This window comes from Lytechinus pictus, chromosome 2 (genome assembly GCF_037042905.1).
Source record: "Lytechinus pictus isolate F3 Inbred chromosome 2, Lp3.0, whole genome shotgun sequence".
Classification (NCBI taxonomy): Eukaryota; Metazoa; Echinodermata; class Echinoidea; order Temnopleuroida; family Toxopneustidae; genus Lytechinus; species Lytechinus pictus.
Genome location: NC_087246.1, coordinates 33,119,178 through 33,144,138, shown reverse-complemented (window position 1 = coordinate 33,144,138; position 24,961 = coordinate 33,119,178). Strand labels below are relative to the sequence as shown.

Here is a 24,961-nt window from a genome sequence, read left to right as displayed (position 1 = left end):
TGCCCGATGTGTCTTTCATGTTTTCTCCTCTAAAGCAAATAAAAACACTTGATTTAGTCAGGTGTCACCTACGTAGAATTATGTCACAGGTATTTAAGAATTTGACTGGACTTGAACAGCTTCGACTGAATTCTAATGACATTGCGTACATATCAGAACATGCATTCCAAAATTTGCAAAAACTGTCACATTTACTTCTGCAATACAATAGAATAAATTCAATAGGTAAAAATTTGTTTAAGGGCACAACTAATCTTAAGCGGTTGTACCTACAAGAAAACAAGATAACTGCAATTGCACCTGGTACAGTATTCCCACCTCGGTTGCTAAGACTGAATATATCACAAAACATACTGATCTGTAATTGTGAGCTGGTTTGGTTTGTACACTGGACACGTACTGCTACCAACGTTTTCTTTGGACCCCAGAATGAAACTCTTTGTTCCAATAATTCATTCAGTGAACTTCAAAACAAACCTATTTGGTCATTTCATCCAGAAGAATACTGTGCAATCAACATCATTTTAGTTACTGGTGTTAGTATTGCAATCATCATAGTGATATTCCTCTCTCTTCTGGTATACCATAAGCGCTGGTGGTTCAATCACAAGATGTTTCTTCTAAAACTAGCTATCCTTGGCTATGATGAAATCACAGAGGATGCTGATCCAAGTGACTATCAATACCAGCTTAACATCATGTTCCATGATGATGATGCCGAGTGGGTAAATGAAAACCTAAAGCCGGCACTTGAAGAAAGGATGCCTCATCTGCAGAACATAGCCTTCGGAGATGAAGATCTTCATCTAGGGATGTACTATGTCAATGCTGTATATTATAATCTTGATAATAGCTTCAAGACAGCATTGTTGATAGGAAACAAGTCGGTGGATGATGCTTGGTTCATGACCAAGCTAAGAATGGCTGTTGAGCATATGAACGACACTAAGTTAGACAAGATCATCTTGATATTCTTAGAGGACATCCATGAAGCCAATTTACCATATCTTGTAAGACTCTTGCTAAGTAAAAACAAACCTTATTTGTTGGTTACAGAAGATGAAGATGGTCAAGAGTTGTTTTGGGCTCAGTTTGAAAAGGAAATGAGGGCAAACAAGGTTATCAATAGTGTTATTCCAATTTAAACAAAATACTAAATTCCCCTTTTCAAAGGCAGGGAGTATATGACGTTACTAATGGAGTTCCTCAAGGGCTTAGGCTTGACCCTTTTTGTTCATGTTATTGTAGCATTGGAATCTTTCAAAATTGATGTTTCACCTATTTTCAAATGTTCACAATTTATAAAGAATGTCATTGCTACTGTGATTTTAACAGGCAAAATCCTACAATGTCAGAAATCATCATGTTTTCCTATTTTTACCTTGTCTTTGTTAATAATGTTCGCAACAACCATTAAAGAGATTGAGTAGCTTTGTGGAGGTTTGCAAAAATCTGAGCTACTGCGCCTACATGCTGTCAATGCATGTAATAGTGTTTCAAGAGGAAACTATTTATTTTTTAATTTCATAATATCATTATATACAACAAGCAATAATTTTCCCTTCATAGTATACAGTGTTAACCTCAGCGTCCATATGATGCTTACAGCTAAGCTAAAACTGGGGTAAAGTCCTTTGGAAGCACATAGAGACATCATATTCATCTGATATCACTATACTGCCATACTTTCGCTCGCAAAAGGAAGCAAGTTACAAAAGTATCATTTGTTGTAAATGAGCAATGTGTGTTCGTCATTTACATAGGCGTCAATGCAATTTAACAGCATACTTTCTTCAATATCTTTCCATAGAATGATAATTTCTTCCCCAAATTTTGCCTGAACGTGCAACATACAAAGGGTGTTTCAGAAACAACAATAATTCAAATTTGACTGATGTCTCACTTGCTTCCTTTTGCCAAAGTTGGGCAGTATACAAGAACTGTTTATTATTATTATTACTAAATCTGTAGTCATCATTATCTCAGCACTTAAAATGAAAAAAAAAAAAATCTCAGTAGTTCCTGTCTCTCATTAAGGTTCGCAATCATGATACAAGTGGGGATGTCGTGGTCTAAAGGTTAAGGCTCGTCTTTCAATCTGAAGGACGTGGGCTCTATTCCTTGCCATGCCGTGTTTTTCCTTCAGCAAGAAATTTACCCATACTATGCTGCAGATAACCCAAATGAGGTAAATGGGCAAAAATGTGAGCACCGGAATCTGTAGACCAGCTTTATAGATGGGGTAATATATCAGTGCCTTGGGCACCTGATAAGGTGGATCCGATATGCGCGCTACAGTCAGACTGCAGGTCCCAAGAAAGTGGCTTCTTTCATCCAAGTGACATTCATGACTTGAGATGTTTTGCATATTTAATGAGCTTGATGCGGACCAAAACTCCTCTTTTCATTCGGTCATTGCTGCTCTAATTGTGCATCGAATTTCATGAATTTGGTACCATTGTAAAGAAGAAGAATCATTCTTTCAGGTCATGTGTTTGGATTTATTCAAAGATTTTGTAATTTAGGTTAAAATTTTGATCTAAAATATGTTACAAAATAAATATTTTCACCTGATAAAAGCTGCTATTTTCACATTTTATTTTTGTTTGAGCCCAAATGATTTTTATATCATGATAAAGCTGAATATGTATGCTTTGAAATGATATAGGTTTCAAAATAAGAATTGGTTTAATCGGGTCAAGATCACACTTTTCATTTGCCAAGTACATAAAGCAGCTTGAAAACAAGAATACTGCACTCTGATTGGTCAAAGAGACCACACAATGGCAAATTCCAACGGTTCCAGTTCCTGGGTTCGTGGGAAGGTCACACTTCCCATGTGGTAATCTCCTCAAATACCTCGCGCCTGTTGTTCTGTGAACCTTATCCAGCCAATCAGAACTCTGGGTTTCATGCAAGTACAAAATTTCAGAAATCTCGTCTTGTACCTTGGTGGGAAAAGTGTGATCTTGACCCGATTAAAAGGTGCCGCATATCAAGAGTGGCATTGTGAGAAAGTACAGAAGTTCAGCTTTATGGTGATATAGATATCATTGAGGCTCAAAATAAAAAGTTTTGCACAATTTGCAAAAGAAAACAGAGGAAGAAAATTCAGTTTTGAGGTACATTTTCAGGCCAGAAATTTACTTATTTAGCAAAATAAATGACCAATATGAAAGAGTAACTTTTACTCTATCTGATGGTGCAATAATATTTCATTTAACTTGAGGTTAAAACAGGTAAATTCTTAGAGAAAGAAAATCTCACGAATCACGAGATTTTACAAGGAGGATTCAGCCACGAGATGATTTGGATGAATCTGGCCTTTTTGCTCATTAGCATAGGGACCTGCGGTCTGACTGGCTATATAAATCCTATATTATTATTTCTTAGAGCATTAACTTCAAGAGAAAAAAGACCCTGAATAAAGTTTAACAATCCCTCTATAATCTGTAACTATAGAAACTTTTCCAGAAGTAAAGAATGAGAATAGAAAGGAAGTGTGTACATAAATTTATCTAATTCATTTGGTCCAAGTCTGAATAATATATTTATCAATTAAGAATTCAAACTTGCTGTAAAAATAAAATATGCATTGGTTTGACGGGAGGCAACCATCATAGTAAGGCAGGGAGAATGTGATAGTATATTCTTTTGCGAAGTATCTCTCAGAAACTTGACAATTTGCATTGCTGGTAATCTTGTAAGACTATCTTACCATTACAGAATAAAGGGTGCTTGAAGATTTGAGTTGCCTAACTCATCAATCTACGTACTCAATTGTACGTCAAATTTGGCAATACTCATGTTAATGTAACTAACTTCCTATCTTGTACAATTAGTGATTATATAAACCCAATGGCCCGTATTGTGCAGTCGGGTTTAAAGTTGTGGTTTAAGTATGGATAGCCAATTGTTACATAAATCACTAACGGTAGAGATATCATTATTTCAGCTCATTTGGCTCTCAAATCATTCATAATTGTCCAGGAAGTATCAATAGATGATTGTCTTCTCCATCGATGAATCAGGAAAGAGCACAGTAAACATAAGAAACATACAACTTACTAAAAATTTTGACACTTTTGGCTTCCAATAATTTTAGCACAGAGTTAGACCATGGTCTAAATTAAACCTGACTTCAGAATACGGGCCAATATGTATAGATGCACACTGTGTCATATAATACCATTCCAACCCATCAAATATTGTGTTAAGCACCTTTTCCTTGTGGTTACAAAGCTCTTCACAATATGCTCCACTAGATATGCATACACGTCCTAAGACATTACTATGGATGATAACTGAATACCTGATTGTGTACGGGATAGCCACACCAGGCGTTTGTACTGTACATAAACCATCCAGATCCAGATTTTAGGTGTAATTTACTTCATAATTTGTTTATTCAATACTTCTGTACTATTTGTATGAGGTAAGTCATGTATCACAACTTAAAAGGAATGGTATAAACAATGTTGCTTGACAATGCACAGTAGGTACAATTGTTACATCATCTGAGTATTTATGTATAGGAACTATTTTTATCTATGATAAATGTACATTTTTATTGTTTTCTGAAAGAAAAAAATAAACAAGTTGAATTGATTACAAGAAAGAGATCTTCACTTGAGATTAAAGAAATAAATTCACATAGAATAGTAAACAAAATTCACTGGACCACCCATGATGTCTGTCCATTGGGTGCTTAGAAGAAGATTATTTGTCACATTTTAAAATGAAGTTCAGGTATTATTGACTATACATTACCTGTCACTTTGTCAAAAGTGAGATTTTCTTCTTTCTTTTAAAACTAATTTAATGCATCCTTTTAAATATCACCTGAAAATCTCCACAAAGTATGCTATGATTATACACATTCACTTTTTGAAAAGTACAAAACTACTTCTTTACAATTTGTAAATTCTTCACACAGTTGAGTCTCTCCAAGAGAAGCACTTTCTAAATTTGTTTTGGTGGAAATGATCTGATAACAATAATAAATTTGAAGATACCAATAGTATGATCACCGCTGAATATGGCTACCTTGTGTCTGTTTCTTTCTTTGTTCTTCTGAATGTTTATATTGATCTTTATTAGGACACCTCCAATGTGACTGTTACCTATATTATCTAGGCGGAGGTTGCAGGTATACCTTTGCTGCTACGCTAAAACAAAAGCAATGCATCCGATCTGACGAGACTACAGAGGGTGTGAAGCAACCTCCACCTTTACCCCTCTCAACTTGCATTATCACTGTTTTCTTTTTATAAACTGCATGTACAATGTGTTGCGAGCTTTTTGGAGAAAAAACTGCCACTATACGACCGTCCTTAAAGAGAAAACAATGACTAAAGCAAGACAGAAGTATCAAAACAGCATTGTTTGTAGTCTTGCCGGATCAGACGTAACAGCATCAGACTGCAGCAACATGCTCGCATCGCGGAAATATTAAATTAACACGCTCAAAACATGATGTATTACACGCTATATAAATGTAACTATTGGGCTATTCCATAAAATATTCAACCTTTTTGTACGTCCGACCCCCATTTTCCTCAATTCTTACTTCACTTCATAAACTGACCCAAGTCATGGTCATTTGACAGCATTAGGCGTACAGACTGTCGTAAGAACCAGAAATTAGAAATAGAAAAAATCATGAGGGTCCAACATACATGGGGTCGGACGTTCATATTTTATGGAACTGCCCTATTATTATCATCAACTAAAAATTACATCTGTGCAACAATCTTGACTAAATTTTTGGACCTATTGGACCTATCATATAACCATCTGACGGCAAAATGCATCATCCGATTCTGAAAATTTCTCATAATTTCATCAACAAAGCTAATTGCCCGATTTCAACTGTGATGTATGTGGCCATGCAATGGTATGTGTGGGTGTGCAATGGTACTTAAAATGTTGCAAGTTTCACATCCCATGGGCTCGCTTACAACAAACCGAGTAGGTGATTTCATCTCATCCTTGACACCATGCCAGGGAAAACTCACAAAAACCAGATAAGGCTAAACTCAAATAAGACTTGAAAAAGAAACGTCTTGACCAACCTACCTTGGATTTTTTCTCCCAGATCTTGGTGCGTCTGAAGAAAGAAGCCTCCAAGGTGTCGTCAAGCTCCGATTGGCTGCTGTACGGAAGGTCCAGGCTGGGTACGACAGGACGGGGCTGGAGAGCCACGCCCACTTTCTCTCTCTCCACGGGTGACATGACCGGTTTATTGGTCTTGTGTTTTTGACCAGGAGCTGGGAGGGGCATCTTGAAGACACTTTCGGGGGCCTGCACTCCAGGTTGAGAATGTGATGGCAGTTTGCTTGAGATCTTCCTGGAAATCTAATAGGGGGAGGGGGTTCACGAAAGGTAAAACCTGTATACAGCTTTGGTAAAGGGTCACTGAGGTGAACAATACTCTCATAACATTGATCATTACAAAACGTAATCATTAAATGCATTTTTTACCCATTATAATTTAAATATGGCATATTTCCAGCAGTTGGGATTTAAATTCAAATCTAGCACACTCTCTTGGTAATGTTTTTATCTTTATTTTTAAAAGCCACTTGAGCACTTGCTGTGCATATTTAATAAATAATTTGATATCAGAAAGCAACTGGTCAATATCAAATGCTGAAATTTTCTGCCCATTCAATGCTGAGGTGTTTCATATAAACAAGACGGACACGTGCAAAATAAATGAGAAAATGGAATAGGTGGGTATACGACCAGGTGTGGTGTAGACCGAATTGATAATAGACCATATTTAGTCCATTTGGTATAAGACCCCATTCTCATTACACTTGCTAATACTAGTTTACTGGAAACCCGTTTGTAAGATCGCTTTGCTAGTGTTCCCATTTGATCACCTGAAAGTGGTTTTCAAAATCACTTCACGCAAAGCGATCTTGTTGCCATGTGACGTTTTCAGTGGGGTGACACGTTTCGTACGAAATTCGAAACTGCAGCGTAGCCATTCTACACAGTGTGTGGAGTAGCGGTGTCCAAATGTAGTCCATGTGGTATTAGTCTATCTGAGCAGCAGACCAACTGCTTTTAGACCAAGTGAATATAAACCAATATAAAAAAGGTTGGACCATAGCTACCTTTGGATTCTCCTCTTTCTTTGGATGTTTCATTCTCTGCTTTCCACCAAGATTCTCCGTCACGCCCTTGACTTTGCTTTCACCTCCCTTTGCCTTCGTTGCTTCAACGCTGCCCTGACCTGGCTGTGCTGGTGTTTTCTTGCGAGGCTTCAGTTTCCTTGGTTTCATACCGAATCTGGAGATCCCCTCACCCCTCCTCAAGAAGGCATGCCGCGGTCTACCGCTAGTCTGTTCTGAAGTAGAGGAAGCAGCAGGAGGAGGTAGCTGTGTATTGGAAGAGAAGGACAAATTCTGCTGCATTTAAACAAAGATTCATGCATGACTAAACATTGCACTTAAATTCCCAGGGGGGGGGGGCCACTTACATTGACGAGTGGATACCATGCGCGACCAAAAAAACATGTAAAAAGGATGTCTTTTTCAAGATAGGGCACGTTACGTATGTAACGTAATAAGGGTGTCAAAATATTAAAATTAAGGAAAAAGGGTATCTATTTTGTTAGGAAAGCTACGTGTTTAGGTTCAAATTTGCGAGGGTATAAAAAAGAAAATGTTTTATAAAGGATTTACTTTTTGCCCCAACAGCTAGTCAACATTACGTGTTTAGAGTCCGATTTGCGTGAGGTGTTGCCGTACTAAACCCCATGATGTACATGAAGGTAAAGGTAAAAACCAAAGTCAGTGACATATAACAATTAAATATCGCTGTACTTGTTTAGGGGTTCAATTCAGGGAATACTTGCCAAGGGTATCGTTTGCAATAGATTCTACTTGTTAAGGGTAGGGTTTCACATGCCAATACTTGTTACGGGGTGCATTTTCAGAATATGGAAAATACTTGTTTAGGGTGCTTTTTGAGACCCCATGGTCGCGCATGGCATCCACTCTTCAATGGAAGTGCCCCCCCCCCCCCGGACTACATATTATCACATTGGTCAGACTATACTCAGGGGACGTTGGCTACCGCATATTAATCAACGAAATAACATTTCTGATGATTGATGATTTGATTTGTCAAACAACTCCCCAGGTCTTACAAATGAATGATACAACAGAATAGAGCTGCTGCTAGTCTGCTGTGCAAACCATTCACTTGAGTTAAAGGGTCTGAATGCGCAGCCTACATTGACTCGTGTACTCAAGGCCCTCTCGCTCAGGAAAATGAAACAGCAAGTTTTATATGTGCTAGTCTTCTGTGAACACCCACTTGTTGATCAAAGATTCAATCAGGGTCTGTGCCTGCAGACTAGGCTGTGGCTGCTGCATTTGATATAATAAATAAATAAATGAATAAATAAATAAATACTTTTTTATGATGAAGATGAACAAGAATTCTTCGTCAAAACATTTACAGAAACCAAATGACCACAGAGAGTATATATCAATGAAGAATGGGTGATGAGCGAATGAAAGGCACAAGTGACCAAATAAAGATTAATAGTCACAGAAAGATTAAGTGGAAGAGGGGGATAGGGTGGCCAAGGGGGAAAAGAACCATTGTAAAAACAAATGATAAGGGAAAAAAAATAAAAATAAGGAAAAAATAATTGAAGATGAAAAGGGAGAGAGGTGAGATTTATAGTGTGTTAATCAAGACAATCCATAAGATAAATAATAACTCACATGAATTGTTTCAGATACACTTTGGCGGTGTTTAATGTCGATTTTCAAATCTAATCAGCAGCATGAATCATGATTAAAAACTCCATTACTAAACACAGAACACAAACACGATCAGTGGTGCACTGTTCAAGGTCAAAAATTCAGAAAGCTGATTGTTTGTCAATCATCTTAAAATTTCCCGCTCTCATTAGCGCAGCTAATTTAAAAGGTTTCAAAACTCAATTGTGTTCAATGTCACATTCGCGATGCTAAAAGACGTAAGCTCTGAGCTGATCTTGTTTCCAATCGTTATCTATTTCAAAGTTTTCCTCTGAATCGTGATTTGAAAGACGTTTACTTTTACTACCGGGAATGGAGGACATTGAACACATACCTTGTTTCTCATTATATTTGCGTTTTGTAATAGTATTTTCAATCATGATAAAAGTTGCTGTCTAAATTTGGAAACTGACATTGTACACACATTTAGCCACATTAAAGAGAATAATCACTCATACCGTTCGATCATCAGCCTTAATCTGCATCTCGACAAGCTCCTCGAATGACTTAAATTCCAGTCCGAGTTGAGAATTGATAGCCCTCTCTTCCCTGCCAAGCCCTCCTTCCTTTTCCTCCAGGGTGCTACAATCATTCTCCCGGTGGGACGGTGTGGTGGGCGTGAAAGGCGATAGCCGAGGGGAGATGGCGGGGGAGGAGGGGTAGTTGTCGGGAGAATGGAGTGGCGGGTTTTCTTCGGTCCTGCCCGTATCTGGAAGATGGATAGAAAGATGGTGGGTCTCCCGAGGACTTCTGCTTGTTGGTGTCTGATCAAGAACAAGGATGATTATCAAAATATAATTTAAAAAAAGAAAAGAAATTAAATCCTTTTCAGAAACAAAATTTTAGCAATAATTTATTGATAAATTAATAATTAGTTAATAAATAATTAATAACCTGCAGGCTCTTCATATATTTAAGCAGGACTTATGAATGATTCAAAGCAAGCTTGTGCTAATCAGATACTCAAGCAATTCCATTCACACTTGCTAAAGAAGAAATATATGTATTTTTCATTTTGTTGTTGATAAGAATTTCATTGCTATTTGTAAAAATTTATTTGGGTTATTGGAAGTTCGGTAACATTTGTTCAAACAAAGAAATCTGGGGGGTATCTCATTATAGCACAAGAACCTTTTCCAGTCATTCATAAACTTCATCAACTTTACAATCAGCTTGTCAAATCAGCTTGATTCATTTTAATTCAATTCATTTCAATTTCATCTTATTGTCCACTAGTACTTTTGCTCATATTTTACAATACAGCAAATTAGCTTTATATTAACTTCACATACATAAATTACATGTACATGATATATCATACTATGACAGGCAGTAAAAAAGTAATTTTAAAGAGCAATTCTAGTGGTTTAAAAATACACATATGGTTGAAGGACGGATATTTTTATCCTTGCAATAGAGATATGTCATAATAAAAGTTGAGAAAAACAAATTCCATGAAAAATAATGCAATATTGGGAAAATAAATCCCAGTTAAAAGCGGAAAACAAAATAAATTTCAAACACATTCAACTAATACTTCTAGAAAGAAAGGGAATCATGCTCCTTTTTCTTTTAGGATTAATCTTCCAACCTACCATAGAGAAATCTGATGCTGATCTGAACATCTCATCATCTCTGCTCTCAGCATCTGTGATTCTCCTTTCCAACAGATCGTCATGGTGATGATCATCGTTGCCTGCCTCACTCGTCTCGGATGCCGTGTCTGGGAGAGGAAAGACGCCCTCTACAGACATGGAGCTGGGATGTTCCATCTCAGAGTCCATGTCGCCTTCCTCCTACACAATGTAATTAATCATATTCCGATAAAATCTTAAACTGAGTATGACTTGTTTACTTCATTAGAGCCTGACTGATGCAACTTGTTTTTCTGACATTACAACCTAGAAATACCTTTGAACAAACAAACACCTCCCCCAAAAACATACACACACAAAATCAGATATTACATGTATAATGGGTAGGCTTCCTGCTGAGAAGTTTTTCACTAACACACAATGGGTGATATCATGTTCATGTCAGGTGTTGGTGATGGTGTCTGTGCTGGAAACATCATTCAAATTGCCTTCCCTAGCTCCAGTTCAAAACCTGGGATCCGTTTCATAAAGGCTTGGTGTAATAACAAATGCACAATATCTATAACAAATATACTATCAGCCAATCAAATTGGCAGATGTCAGTAGCTTTAAACTGTTATTGCAAACTTGTTTTTGTAACAAGTTTTAAGAAACGGATGGGTGTTTCATAAAGCTGTTCGTAAAGTTATGCACAACTTTACGCACGACTGGAACATGATCTTAGGTCCTAACTCAATTACATAGGGATACACCACGTGGCATGAGAAAGGTTTACCAGCCGTGCGTATATATCTTACAAACAGCTTTACGAAACACCCACCGGGCCCCTGATGTGAGTTTAATACAAATCACAATTAAGTGATAGCTCAGCATCTAGTGACATCAATTACAGGACTAGAGCTCTGCATTATAAGTTAGGTGACTGTGCTAGTGGAACAATCTGCCCAACTTCATCATCACAAAGTGAACTTTAAAAACTTCAAATCATCCAATAAACACCTCATGAATTATTATCATCCCTACCTGATGAATTGATGATTCAAAGAGCATTGCAGGAGGATCCAGGTTCCCATTTGGAGAGGACACTGGCTGGGTCAAGGCTGCCTGTGCAAGAGCCTTGGGTACTGAAATTGACACTTTGGTCCCACGCGAAGGACTTGGTGTTGGTGATTTCTTTGGACTACCTCTGCGCGACGGAGACTTGGGCGGCGAATTTGTGACCTTCACACCTGTACATAATAGATAAGGCAAAAAAAAAAAGTTGAAGGGTGTGCATGTGAGTGGTTCTGTTGAAGCATGAATGAATAATTTGTTTAAATTCTTATGTTTATTGCTTGGATGGATACGTAAGCAACCAGCAATGTGAAGGTTTAACAACTCATGTTATTTATAGATTAAAATATCATTCAATCAATCATACCGTTCATGATATGATTCTATGGTACCCATTATATGCAACACTGCATTCTGTGAGGGAAAAATAATTGGGCGATTCCAGTCACTTGCCTATACATTGCATGAATAATAAGATTCCTTGTCATTCTAATTTATCATTTGACTTCCAAGATAATGATAGGAAAAATATTGCTAACAATTTTCATTGTAAAAACTTTTTTTTACATTAGAAAAAGAAACAAGTGGAATGCCTCTGGCCGTCTCACCTGCATCACGCGATTCAATATAGCAGCAGTGCTGATTTTGAAAACTACTATAACTCGCACAAGTTGTTCAGTGATACTTGGTTACTCTTATTTCCACGTGTTATGAACTAGACCAATACACTTATAGAGACAACGTTCTCGCTACCACGCGTCACGGTTGGCGGGCGCCGACAACCCTGAAAATTTTCAGGGCAAATCCGCCAACCGTGAACTTCCCCGACAACCGTGGCCGACAACTGTAAAACAGGCCTAGATCCACACAAAAAAAACTGAATAATATATTTAAAATAAAAACAATCTGCTTTTCAGATCCTAAAATAAACTTGTCGATTATTTCTTCCACGATTTCTTCCCGGGATTTCTTTGCTTCGCTACTATGCTGTATACGATACGACCTCGACTCGAGGCCCAATTTAACTCTCTCTCTCTTATGTGGGAAGTGCGAAGATGTTTACCTCGCATTTGCGTATCGCATTGCTCTCATTATTTACGTCTTTAAAATGGTAGTAAAATACGCTCAAAAATAAAGTGAGAAGAGAGGGGTACCGTGGGTTACTGGGTTGGGCAATGTAATTTAGATGTTACGAATTTCAGTTGATTTTGTCATTTATTTTGTCAAAAGTAAAGTGTGTCAAAAAATAATAAAAAAATTCGATCGAAATTTAGTTTCATCTCGTCCCAGGCCCCAGCCTTATTATAGCTACATCTACATGAATTCATTGAATGCATTTCTGATGACACTGCCGTAGAACGAATTGAGAAAATTATTAAAAGATCACGTTAATAATGACAAAGCCACAGCCACAGGAATGGATTGATATAATGTCCAACTCATTTACTTACAGCAAAATGATTATTCACATTTATATTCCAATTTTACTCCATAATTTCCAAAGTCTTGATCTCTACATCGATCTTTTGAAAGTGTTGATTAATTTCGCGACGGTGTGTCTACCAAGTTCTGTGTCACTGCACTAGCGCTCGCCATGGCCACATACCGGTACATAATACAAATCGCACATGGCATCAAAATCTATCCGAGTCTTCCAAAATTAGATGGGATCCAAAACCGATTTGAATGTTTTTTTTTTCTTCAGATATTCATTGAATCTGTTATAATTTTCATAAGTAATAATCTTTATTAATTTTATTCACGCTTTTTATCATATTACGACTCATTTTTTAATGTGAGTTATACGTACAGTGTATTTTCATTTGTATTGTTCTTTATTACTCTTTGCCTGCCAATTAAATAATGAACGCACCTGTCACCGTCCTGAGAAATGTTTTTAGTCATTACAGTGAATGCTTCATGAATTTGTTGTACAATTGCGTAACAATTACGATTTAAAATAAAATATTATTTGAAATTAATTGGTGTAAAGGAGAAAGAGAATAATGGGAGGTGGTCGTGGGCAATATAAATGAAAATGATGGGATGTTTGTGACTTTGTGGGGGAGGGGATTGGCGAAAAGAAGTCAATGTTCGGAGCGAATTAAATTAATATTCTTTTATGGATGTGTCTACTGTGATTGTGGCTGCATAATCTTTATGGCGAGTGGAAAATCAACCCTTGGACTTGGTCGGGAGGGGTACATGATTCAATAGATTTCAATAAAAGTACACATTCAACAAAGTGGAATTGACAATTCATTCACAGATATTCATTTCAGGGCCGCGGAAACAGGGGGGGGGGCTGGGTGGGCTTCAGCTCCCCCACTTTTTTTTCCAAAACCGTGTACAAAAACAGGACCACCTGATTGCGTTTTTTGCATGATGGTCAGCCCCCCCCCCACTTTCAAGACCTTTCCGCGGCCCCTGCATTTCAAGTACGAATTATTGAAGTTGATATGTGTGAACGTTTTAGAGGATATGTTTTTCGTTTGCCCACGCCCACATGAGTCGCTAGTATAATTTGAATATCGCTGGATGAATTTTTCAATTTCACTTATGTCGTTATATATGTTTTATATCGGAATTGTGTTTTATATATAGAGTTATCTTTACAACGTCGTTAGCCTAATTACTGCGAGTGGATTATATTTATGAAATGAGTTGGAATGTGAACGAGACGCCCCAAAGCCGATGGCACGTGATCTAATTAGTATTCACTTTCTGGGTTGAGCCAATCATTGTGCTTGAAAACGGGTTTCCCCGAATTCCCGCCCTTGGAATGACTGTGTACCATGTGCGTGACCTGTTAACCTGTTGTATGAATGCGAATCAGCTGGTTTCGTGACCTCAAATATTCTTCATGTTGTTTACGCTGGATGGGGGCTATAAAAAGATCTTTCTGACTCTTTTTTTTTTCAATTTTAATAATCTGTTCGTGAATTTCTGTAACTTGAAAACTGATGCAATTTATTGAATCACGTACCTCGATCTTCCCACTCATGGTGCAAGAAAATATTTTTAAAATTCAAAATCGCCAAAATATACATGTAAAGAAAGATTATTCAGCCGTCATCATCAGTAGTAGTATAGACATGTCTATAAATATGCATTCGCTTCGAATATTGACTTCTTCACCAATCCCACACACACGTACGATCTCAACATCCCCTTGTCATTGTCCACGCCACGACCCCTCCCCTTTCGCGCTCCCCCTTCGACCATCCTAGCAACAACCCCCCCCCCTCTTCCTCTCTTTCACACACGCTGTATTTGTAGGCCTACATAGTGCATTATTTAAAAATACAAATCTGCTTTCCTGTCAATTAAGCTTTACTTTCAAAACATTTTAAATCGCAATTAATTATAATAAGAACAAAATCGTAATATTAAAGTATGATGAATGACTAAAAATATTTCTCCCGCTCGTGATGGACACATTCATTATTTTATAGGCGAGTATAGAACAATACAAATGAACATATAGCAATAATTGACAGTGAGTATAAATCTACTTTCCTGTCAATTAAGCTTTACTTTTAAAACATTTTAAATCGCAATTAATTATAATAAGAACAAAATCGTAATATTAAAGTATGATGAATGACTAAAAATATTTCTCCCGCTCGTGATGGACACGTTCATTATTTTATAGGCGAGTATAGAACAATACAAATGAACATAGCAATAATTGACAGTGATAAACGAATCTTGATTGGATATTATTAGTATAAACATCATCAGCAGAAGTCTTAATTATGAGAGTTATAGTTTCAGTGAGTATCTGAAAACAAAACAAACATGCAAATTATATCGTCTCATGAATACCGATGCCCATTATTTGGAAGCCTCGGAAGTTTTCTTCCGAGGCTTCCAAACAAAGTCGGAACAATCTTTGGATTGAGTAAGGGCGTGGCGCGGCGCGCATGCGGTCCGTAGATGTAGTCGGTCATTGACACGCATTCACAAAATGAATCGCACTTTCTAAGGACGTAGCGATCTAGACATTGGAAAGTATGGAGTACATTATCGATGTCATTGATGTGAATAAATCTATAAACTGTAAGTATAAAATGAGATTGAATTTAAATCTTTTCTTTTGACCTTTTTCATCAGTACTTGCCTTTCTGCTTCAATCGATCGCAATTCGCGCAACCGTTACGGCTGTGTGGCCGGAGAAGCATTAAATAGACATAAAATGTGGTGCATTTAGCAGCAATCTAAGCTCGTCGATATTGATATTTTCGATAGCTACCGCGCTCCGCGAAGGAGGGGGGACACCCCCCTCCCGCAACCCTCCCCCCGTGCGTGCTTTGCACGCACCAAGGCCGCTGCGCGGCTTGCGTATCATCGCTTCGCGCCGCCAAGCGTGAGAATGAACCTGGCGAGAACGTTGTATAGAGATATGATGGCAATTCAACAAATACCCCCAACGTGGCCAAAGTTCTTTGACCTTACATGACCTTTGACCTTGATCATGTTACCTGAAACTCAAACAGGATGTTCAGTGATATTTGATTAGTCTTATGTCCAAGTTTCAAGAGTCAGATCCATCAACTTTGAAAGTTATGATGGTAATTCAACAGATACCCCCATTATGGCCAAAGTTCATTGACCTTTGACCTTGGTCATGTGACCTAAAATGTGCACAGGATGTTCAGTGATACTTGATTACTCTTATGTCCAAGTCTTATGAACTAGACCAACACACTTTCAAATTTATGGCTGTAATTCAACAAACACCCCAATTTGGCCAAAGTTCATTGACCCTAAATGACCTTTGACCTTGATCATGTGACCTGAAACTTGCACAGGATGTTCAGTAATACTTGATTACTATTATGTTCAAGTTTCATGAATCAGATCCATAAACTTTCAAAGTTATGATGGTAATTCAACAGATACCCCCCAATTCGGCCAAAGTTCATTGACCCTAAATGACCTTTGACCTTGGTCATGTGATGTGAAACTCATGCAGGATGTTCAGTGATACTTGATTAACCTTATGTATAAGTTTCATGAACTAGGTCCATATATTTTCTAAGTTATGATGACATTTCAAAAACTTAACCTCAGGTTAAGATTTGGTGTTGACGCCGCCGCCGCCGTCGGAAAAGCGGCGCCTATAGTCTCACTCTGCTATGCAGGTGAGACAAAAACATAAGAAATTATAAAAAGATAAAACATATTTTCAAACACTTTCTATTGATTTTCAAAAAAAATGTGCATTTGATCAGAATCCCACTGTCTTTAGTTTAAACCAAGGATTAGCATTTCAAGGGCTTTGTTTACAGATTTACAGCAAAATTATGATTTCATGCAATAATTTATATAAAATAAAATAAATGAATTTAGTGATATTTGGCTATGCAAACATGTAACTACAGAATATGCCATTTTCTACCATCATGCAATTTTTTGTCGTGCTCTGCAGCAAAGATCTGAGGGATACTGACAAGTCTCAAAATACCCTGGGATCTATCATTAGGGTTAATGTTTTAATTGTACATATCTTCAGCTGCCATTTCAAACGTATATTTCTATCGATACACCATATTAACTTATATTACAATTACATCACCTGAACTTGCCCCAATAACAAAATGTCAGGACCAACACTTGCCCAAGAAAGATACATGGTGTACCGTGAAACCTACTACACTAACATGATTAGTGACTTAGGGGGTGTTGCGAGAAAATATTTGCTATCAATCGCAAATATTCTGTTGCAATTTTACAATTGATTGATCACTATCTGATCACTTTGAACTACTAGTATAGGAAATCAGATTACACTCCTTGTTTCATGGAGCAGATTAGCAATTAATTGCAAATCTGCAATTAATTGCACGATATATGCTTGATTTCGGGAACGAAAATAGACTTGCAATTGATCGCAAGTTTCTTGCAACGCCCCATTAGCCTTTGCCTGATTTTTATACTTGATTACACATTGATCAGCAAAAATCAAAAGAGTAAAAATATTCCTATCATCAATCGCTATGACTTGTGTTACAGGGGCCATCTTACCTCCCCACTGCTTGAGCCTCTGTTGCATGAGAGCCTGTTGCACAGACTCTTGTTGGTTCCTCAGCAGCTCCAATTGTTGCTGCTGTTGGAGCACGAGTTGATTTTGTTGCTGTTGTTGCCACTGCCGTAGCAACTTAAATCTTTCCAGGAGTTTGGCCTGCTCCTGGGTGCCTCTTTGCTCGAGCAGGTCTTGGCTTATGTCTGCAGATCAATTCAATGAAGAATGGCGTCATTTTTTAATTATTTACAATCGATTCTAGAGGCTGAACAAATTGTAATCAATGGCAACACAATCCCTAAATTGATTAGTTAAAACAAGCTTATAGGGGATTAATGAAGGATTACCATCAGAATTTTAATCACATAATGCAAAAACCAGCACTTGAAATACAGCCATCTAAAAAACACAACATCTCATTTTAAATGTTCAAAGATATGGAAATTCATCACAAGACTTCAGTCCCCTGTCACGGTCCTTTGAATACTTATCTTATTTAGTTTAGTACAAATTTAGCTAAGGGATCCTAAAAGCCTAAAAGCTCCTCTGGTCTTACAGCATCAAAATAGCCAAATATTTTAGGTACTGTGGACTGAAAATAATTATATCTGAATAAATAGGGTAAAATTCACAGAGCCAAATGCTGAAAATTCATCAAAATCTGGTAACAAATAAAAAATGCAGTTATTGCATTTTAAAGTTAAGTAATATTTGTGAAACAGTTATCTGTCATGAATATTCATTAGGTGGGCTGATGATGTCATGCCCCCACTTTCCCTTTCTTATGTTATTACATGAAATCTCAATCATTATTATTTTTTTCATACATGTGTGTATGATATGCCTCCCCTGCAACAAAATAATTGCTACCTTGGTCCAACACTCACCCGTTCTAAGAGATGCCGGTTGGCCCGACAAAGGCATCGGATCTACCACAACTCCGGCTCTTGAAGATGAAGCCATTACACTGCCAGGCACAGTATGTCCAAACATAAGCCTCCGGCTCTCCGGAAGGCTGTTATCCATTCTGAATCGATGATTATTTTTAGACCTACAGTATAAGAAAAGAGTAGAATATCTGTTGTATTAAATTCATTTGGAACTTTTACACTTGCAAGTCGACATAGTGTACTCAAGGGTTGCAAAATTCCTGGGAGTTTTCACAGTGCAAACTTTCCGTGTGAATAAACAGGAAATTTGTTGGAATTTGGGAGTGTTCAAATTTCAGAAAACTTTGGGAATTCTCAAGAAATGTTGGGAATTTTCAAAAGTTCCGGTAATACAGGAATGAGAGAGAAAGTTGTACCCAGGTACATGTTGCTTGGTTGTGCTTTGTTGGTAAGTTTCAAGCCAAATATTATGCTACAGGTACAACTAAAGGGGTGTTGCAAGGAACTTGTGATCAATTGCAAGTCAAATCAAATGTCTTGTAGTTAATTGCAAATCCATGATTGATTGCTAATCTATGAGGCGCCGAATGTACCAATATTATATAGAACAATTATTTGTTATATAATCATTATTTATTAAATAATAACTATTATTTATATATAATTTACATTTTATTTGTAAATAACTACTATTATATAAAATATCATTTCTAATTATTTATATATAATTCCAAGTAATACTTCATTATTTGTAAATAATAATAGTTTGACATTCCATTATTTATAAATAATGATTATTTGTTTTTTATTATTTACAAATAATGATTATTTGTTTTTCATTATTTATGAATAATGATTATTTGTTTTTCATTATTTATAAATGATTATTTGTTTTTCATTATTTAAAAATAATGATTATTTGTTTTTCATTATTTATAAATAATGATTATTTGTTTTTCATTATTTATAAATAATGATTATTTGTTTTTCATTATTTATAAATAATGATTATTTGTTTTTCATTATTTATAAATAATGATTATTTGTTTTTATATTATTTATAAATAATGACACTACATACTTCATTATTTATAAATAATGACACTACATACTTCATTATTTATAAATAATGCCAATTCGTTTTTCCGTTATTTATAAATAAGTTTTCTATTATTTATAAATAATAATTATTTATTATCAATGCCAGTGCACATTTCTTTATTTATAAATAATTTGTTGAGTTTTCCATTACTTATAAATAATTATTATTTGTTAAATAATGAAAACGTCTACTTCATTATTTATAAATAATTTTTTCGAGTGCACCATTATTCTCATTATTTATAAATAATCATTATTTAATGTTCGAGTTTTCCATTATTTATAAATAAAGATTATTTGTTAAATAATGAAATATCTACTTCATTATTTATAAATAATAATTTAGTTTCAATATCCCATTATTTATAAATAATCATTATTTATAAACAATTTTTACAGTTTGCCATTATATACAAATAATCATTATTTATTAAATAATGCCATTATTTATTAAATAATGGAAAACTCGCTATAACATGCAAATGTGGGACCGCCCATGATATGAATATTCATGATGCGATTTCCTTTTTCGTGATTTTTCTTCACAAATTTTTGTCCATTTCCTCTTCATAATGACATTTCTTGAAGCAATTTTCTAGGGATATGGTCTGATTGTAATATTCTTCATTTTCTATATAACTTCGTCTTTGTAGAAATATCAAAAAGTGTAATTTTATACGATTTTTCCTACAGTTCACAATCCCCATAGGCGCGCGTGTATCGTAGGGACAACCGGTGAATCGACGGAGTGCTCTTCATCGAAATACTACGTTGGTTGGTCCCCGGAAGTGGCGGGCGGAATTTAGCCCGAATCCTCGATGGAAGTCGATCAAGTGCATATGAGCTGAGAGAGTGAAATATCAGTGTACTTGTACAGGCCCTTCTACTTTTTATAAATATTTCTTGTTGCTTTTTTTCTAAGTTAATTTTTCCTGGTGTAGAGATAAGTTTCAGTTCTAATAATGCACTTCAAATACATTTTGGAGTGTCTGTTTGAGGCGTTTGGGGCGATTTCACCCTGGCCCCAAAATGCTCGCAACGACAATACGGGGGCATGATGACCCCTAAATTTTTAAAAACTTATTTTTCTATTGAAAATTATCACAAAATTCACCAAAAGTGTGCATGAAAGCCTTCGTATTTCACTTTTAAAACTCCAAAAAGTGCCCAAATGACAAGCTTGGTCGCTTCGCTGTGTCGCTTTCAACTTGAGAACGTTTACGCGTCTGCCTCCCCCCCCCCCCTCCTCCGAAAGAAATTCTGTATACGGCCATGCTCTAAAGAGCCTGGCACATTGATTTATGTATACTTTCATTTTCATTATTTTTATCTCATTATCAACATGGCCTTACGCATAATTTTTTCCAGGGGGGCCGGGGCCGGAGCTAGGACGCGCGTAAAGTTTCTCAAAAAAATCTTGAAAGCGAGAACGTGACGCGACCAAGCTCAAATGACAAGCTTGGTCGCTTCGCTTTTTCAAGATTTTTATGAGAAAGTTTACGCGCGTCCTGCTCCCCCCACCCCCCCCCCCCGGAAAAAATTCTGCGTAAGGCCATGATGATAATGAGATAAAAATAATGAAAATGAAGTATACATAAATCAATGTGCCAGGCTCTTTAGAGCATGGCCGTATACAGAATTTCTTTCGGAGGAGGGGGGGGGGGGGGAAGCAGACCCGTAAACTTTCTCAAGTTGAAAGCGACACAGCGAAGCGACCAAGCTTGTCATTTGGGCACTTTTTGGAGTTTTAAAAGTGAAATACGAAGGCTTTCGTGCACACTTTTGGTGAATTTTGTGATAATTTTCAATAGAAAAATAAGTTTTTAAAAATTTAGGGGTCATCATGCCCCCGTATTGTCGTTGCGAGCATTTTGGGGCCAAGGTGAAATCGCCCCAAACGCCTCAAACAGACACTCCAAAATGTATTTGAAGTGCATTATTAGAACTGAAACTTATCTCTACACCAGGAAAAATTAACTTAACAAAAAAAGCAACAAGAAATATTTATAAAAAGTAGAAGGGCCTGTACAAGTACACTGATATTTCACTCTCTCAGCTCATATGCACTTGATCGACTTCCATCGAGGATTCGGGCTAAATTCCGCCCGCCACTTCCGGGGACCAACCAACGTAGTATTTCGATGAAGAGCACTCCGTCGATTCACCGGTTGTCCCTACGATACACGCGCGCCTATGGGGATTGTGAACTGTAGGAAAAATCGTATAAAATTACACTTTTTGATATTTCTACAAAGACGAAGTTATATAGAAAATGAAGAATATTACAATCAGACCATATCCCTAGAAAATTGCTTCAAGAAATGTCATTATGAAGAGGAAATGGACAAAAATTTGTGAAGAAAAATCACGAAAAAGGAAATCGCATCATGAATATTCATACCATGGGCGGTCCCACATTTGCATGTTATAGCGAGTTTTCCATTATTTAATAAATAATGGTTATTTGTATATAAATAAAGATTATTTGTATATAATGGCAAACTGTAAAAATTGTTTATAAATAATGATTATTTATAAATAATGGGATATTGAAACTAAATTATTATTTATAAATAATGAAGTAGATATTTCATTATTTAACAAATAATCTTTATTTATAAATAATGGAAAACTCGAACATTAAATAATGATTATTTATAAATAATGAGAATAATGGTGCACTCGAAAAAATTATTTAGTAATAATGAAGTAGACGTTTTCATTATTTAACAAATAATAATTATTTATAAATAATGGAAAACTCAACAAATTATTTATAAATAAAGAAATGTGCACTGGCATTGATAATAAATAATTATTATTTATAAATAGAAAACTTATTTATAAATAACGGAAAAACGAATTGGCATTATTTATAAATAATGAAGTATGTAGTGTCATTATTTATAAATAATGAAGTATGTAGTGTCATTATTTATAAATAATATAAAAACAAATAATCATTATTTATAAATAATGAAAAACAAATAATCATTATTTATAAATAATGAAAAACAAATAATCATTATTTATAAATAATGAAAAACAAATAATCATTATTTATAAATAATGAAAAACAAATAATCATTATTTGTAAATAATGAAAAACAAATAATCATTATTTATAAATAATGAAAAACAAATAATCATTATTTATAAATAATGAAAAACAAATAATCATTATTTGTAAATAATAAAAAACAAATAATCATTATTTATAAATAATGGAATGTCGAACTATTATTATTTACAAATAATGAAGCATTACTTGGAATTATATATAAATAATTAGAAATGATATTTTATATAATAGTAGTTATTTACAAATAAAATGTAAATTATATATAAATAATAGTTATTATTTAATAAATAATGATTATATAACAAATAATTGTTCTATATAATATTGGTACATTCGGCGCCTCATACTAATCTGCTCCTTGAAACAAGAAGTTTAATCTGATTTGCTACAGCTAATGTTGATCTATCAGTTGTAAAATTGCAACAGAATATTTGCAATTGATCGCAAATATTTTCTTGCAACACCCCCGTCAAACCAAGCCAAAATTGTAATGGACTCCATGTTGATTTACTGAAGTATTCAGTTGACGAATACTTCATGTTATAGCAGTATACATGTACTGCACATTCTTTGCACTCAGGGTATGAGTCATTTCACCTGATAGGGCTTGGCACAATAAACTCTCACAAAACTGGTGTTACATCACACATTTTGTTTTCGGCCATGCGTCTTGAACTCGCCCCATAAAATGGTGGTATTGTTATGCTTTTCAATTTTCATTCGGTTTAACATATACGATAACTCAGTTGAACGGAGAGATACTGTCATGAATTAGTTACAATTAAAAGCTAAGTCTATCATGTCTGAAAAAATGAGCGCAATGTACATTTGCGACACTGATAGAATGCAACATGGATGGAGGATAGTCTGCAAGCACAGACTCATATTTGACACTTTAACCAATAACAGGTCTAGAGTAAAGAACAGACGCCAAAGGCTCTGTCTGTGTCAAATGAGTAGAGCCAGCCACAGACTCTGCATTATGCACTATGCAAACTTCGAAAAGCAAGGGTCTGTGCCTGCAGACTAGGTGGAGGAGGAGGTGGGGGGGGGGGGGAGAAGCGGTACACACAAAGTCTATGGGAGAGTCATGTTTCATATTTTTAAAGGGATGGTCCGGGCTGAAAATATTTATATCTTAATACATAGAGTAGAATTCACTGAGCCAAATGCTGAAAATTTCATCAAAATCGGATAACAAATTACAAAGTTATTGAAGTTTGAAGTTTAGCAATATTTTGTGAAAACAGTCATCATGAATATTCATTAGGTGGGCTGATGATGTCACATCTCCACTTTCCGTTTTCATATGTTATTACATAAAATCATAATTTTTTCATTATTTCATACTTGTGTGAATAATATGTCTCCCTTATAATGAAACAAGTTGCAGCAATAAATACCTAATGCACTAAATCAGTTGTCAATTCAATTTTTCTAGTTCTTGGAGGAAAACATTTGAATAAACCTAATTTCATATAATAAAATACAAAAGAAGAAGTGGAGATGTGACATCATCAGCCCACCTAATGAATATTCATGACGACTGTTTTCAAAAAATATTGCTAAACTTGAAAATTCAATAACTTTGTTATTTGTTATCCGATTTTGATGAAATTTTCGGCATTTTTGGTTTTCAAGGGGTTAGACCTTTGATTTTTGTCTCATTTTTTTCAGCTAAATATAACAGGTTTAACAATACACCTCTTTACACACTACAAAAATTTTTAGAAAATTTTGGTAAAAACTCTAAAAAGATGTTGCTTTTGGATATTTGAAATTAGCATAAATTTGCATAACAAAATTACCTTGATGAAATTATCAAATCCCCTAATTATATCTCTTTCTTCCTCTGTTGATTTCCTCCAGTCCTGGAGAACTGTGGAATCCAGCGGATAGTCAACAAAGAATCATTTGAATTTTGAAAGGTAATTTCATGAGCAGTACAAATCTGGTACGGTAAGTAAATAATGGTTTGAGCATGGTTTGAACCATGCGTGAGGGACTAAGCTGAATAAGTGAACAGTGGTTCCCAATATCATGCTAATGCCGAATATTTTCGCTGATATGCATATGAGGCTTATATTACCGGGTCATGCGCAATTTGCGTTCGCCATTTTGGATTCGGCAGTGAATTAATACGTGTGGGGTACTGCGAACTGGCTTCAAATCACCGATTTTGAGACGTTTACAAGAAAGGGCAAGGAGTGAGTCTGGGTCTGATGGTAAGTTAAGTCACTGTAGATTACGCTTAATGTCTTTTTTTTACATGACGTGTTGCCTTTTTTACCATAAAGTGACACAGTTTGTCACTGGTTTTTGAGAGCGAGTATTTATCGGCCGATGGTTCGGGTAGGCAGTAGAGGCGCGGGTCCAGAAATTGGGATTGTCTCAGAAAACAAGACAAATTATGTCTTGATAAATTG

The 24,961-nt window shown here is 35.8% G+C and overlaps 2 protein-coding genes across 2 annotated transcripts; one reads left to right on the top strand and one right to left on the bottom strand.

Moving 5' to 3' along the window:
- Nucleotides 1-611: 611 nt before the first annotated feature.
- On the top strand, nt 612-1,145 carry LOC129281241 (uncharacterized). The gene has a single exon (XM_054917188.2). The coding sequence runs from the start codon at nt 612-614 to the stop codon at nt 1,143-1,145; it is 534 nt and encodes a 177-aa protein (XP_054773163.2).
- A 3,234-nt stretch (nt 1,146-4,379) lies between these two features.
- On the bottom strand, nt 4,380-24,410 carry LOC129254377 (uncharacterized). Its single transcript, XM_064095832.1, has 8 exons — nt 24,344-24,410; nt 18,350-18,513; nt 17,465-17,665; nt 11,405-11,610; nt 10,382-10,582; nt 9,245-9,550; nt 7,125-7,388; nt 4,380-6,357 (listed from the first exon to the last, which is right to left on the bottom strand). Exons 2-8 carry the CDS (start codon nt 18,486-18,488, stop codon nt 5,986-5,988), a joined length of 1,689 nt encoding a protein of 562 aa, XP_063951902.1. The 5' UTR covers nt 18,489-18,513; nt 24,344-24,410; the 3' UTR covers nt 4,380-5,985.
- Nucleotides 24,411-24,961: the final 551 nt, after the last annotated feature.

Coding starts and splice junctions, on each gene's coding strand:
- LOC129254377 (XM_064095832.1), bottom strand. CDS start 18,488: ATGGATAACAGCCTTCCGGAGAGCCGGAGGCTTATGTTTGGACATACT. Junction 9,551..10,381: donor CAGCATCAGATTTCTCTATG/GTAGGTTGGAAG, acceptor GTTCTTGATCAG/ACACCAACAAGCAGAAGTCC. Junction 7,389..9,244: donor TTAAGGCTGATGATCGAACG/GTATGAGTGATT, acceptor TCCAATACACAG/CTACCTCCTCCTGCTGCTTC.
- LOC129281241 (XM_054917188.2), top strand. CDS start 612: ATGTTTCTTCTAAAACTAGCTATCCTTGGCTATGATGAAATCACAGAG.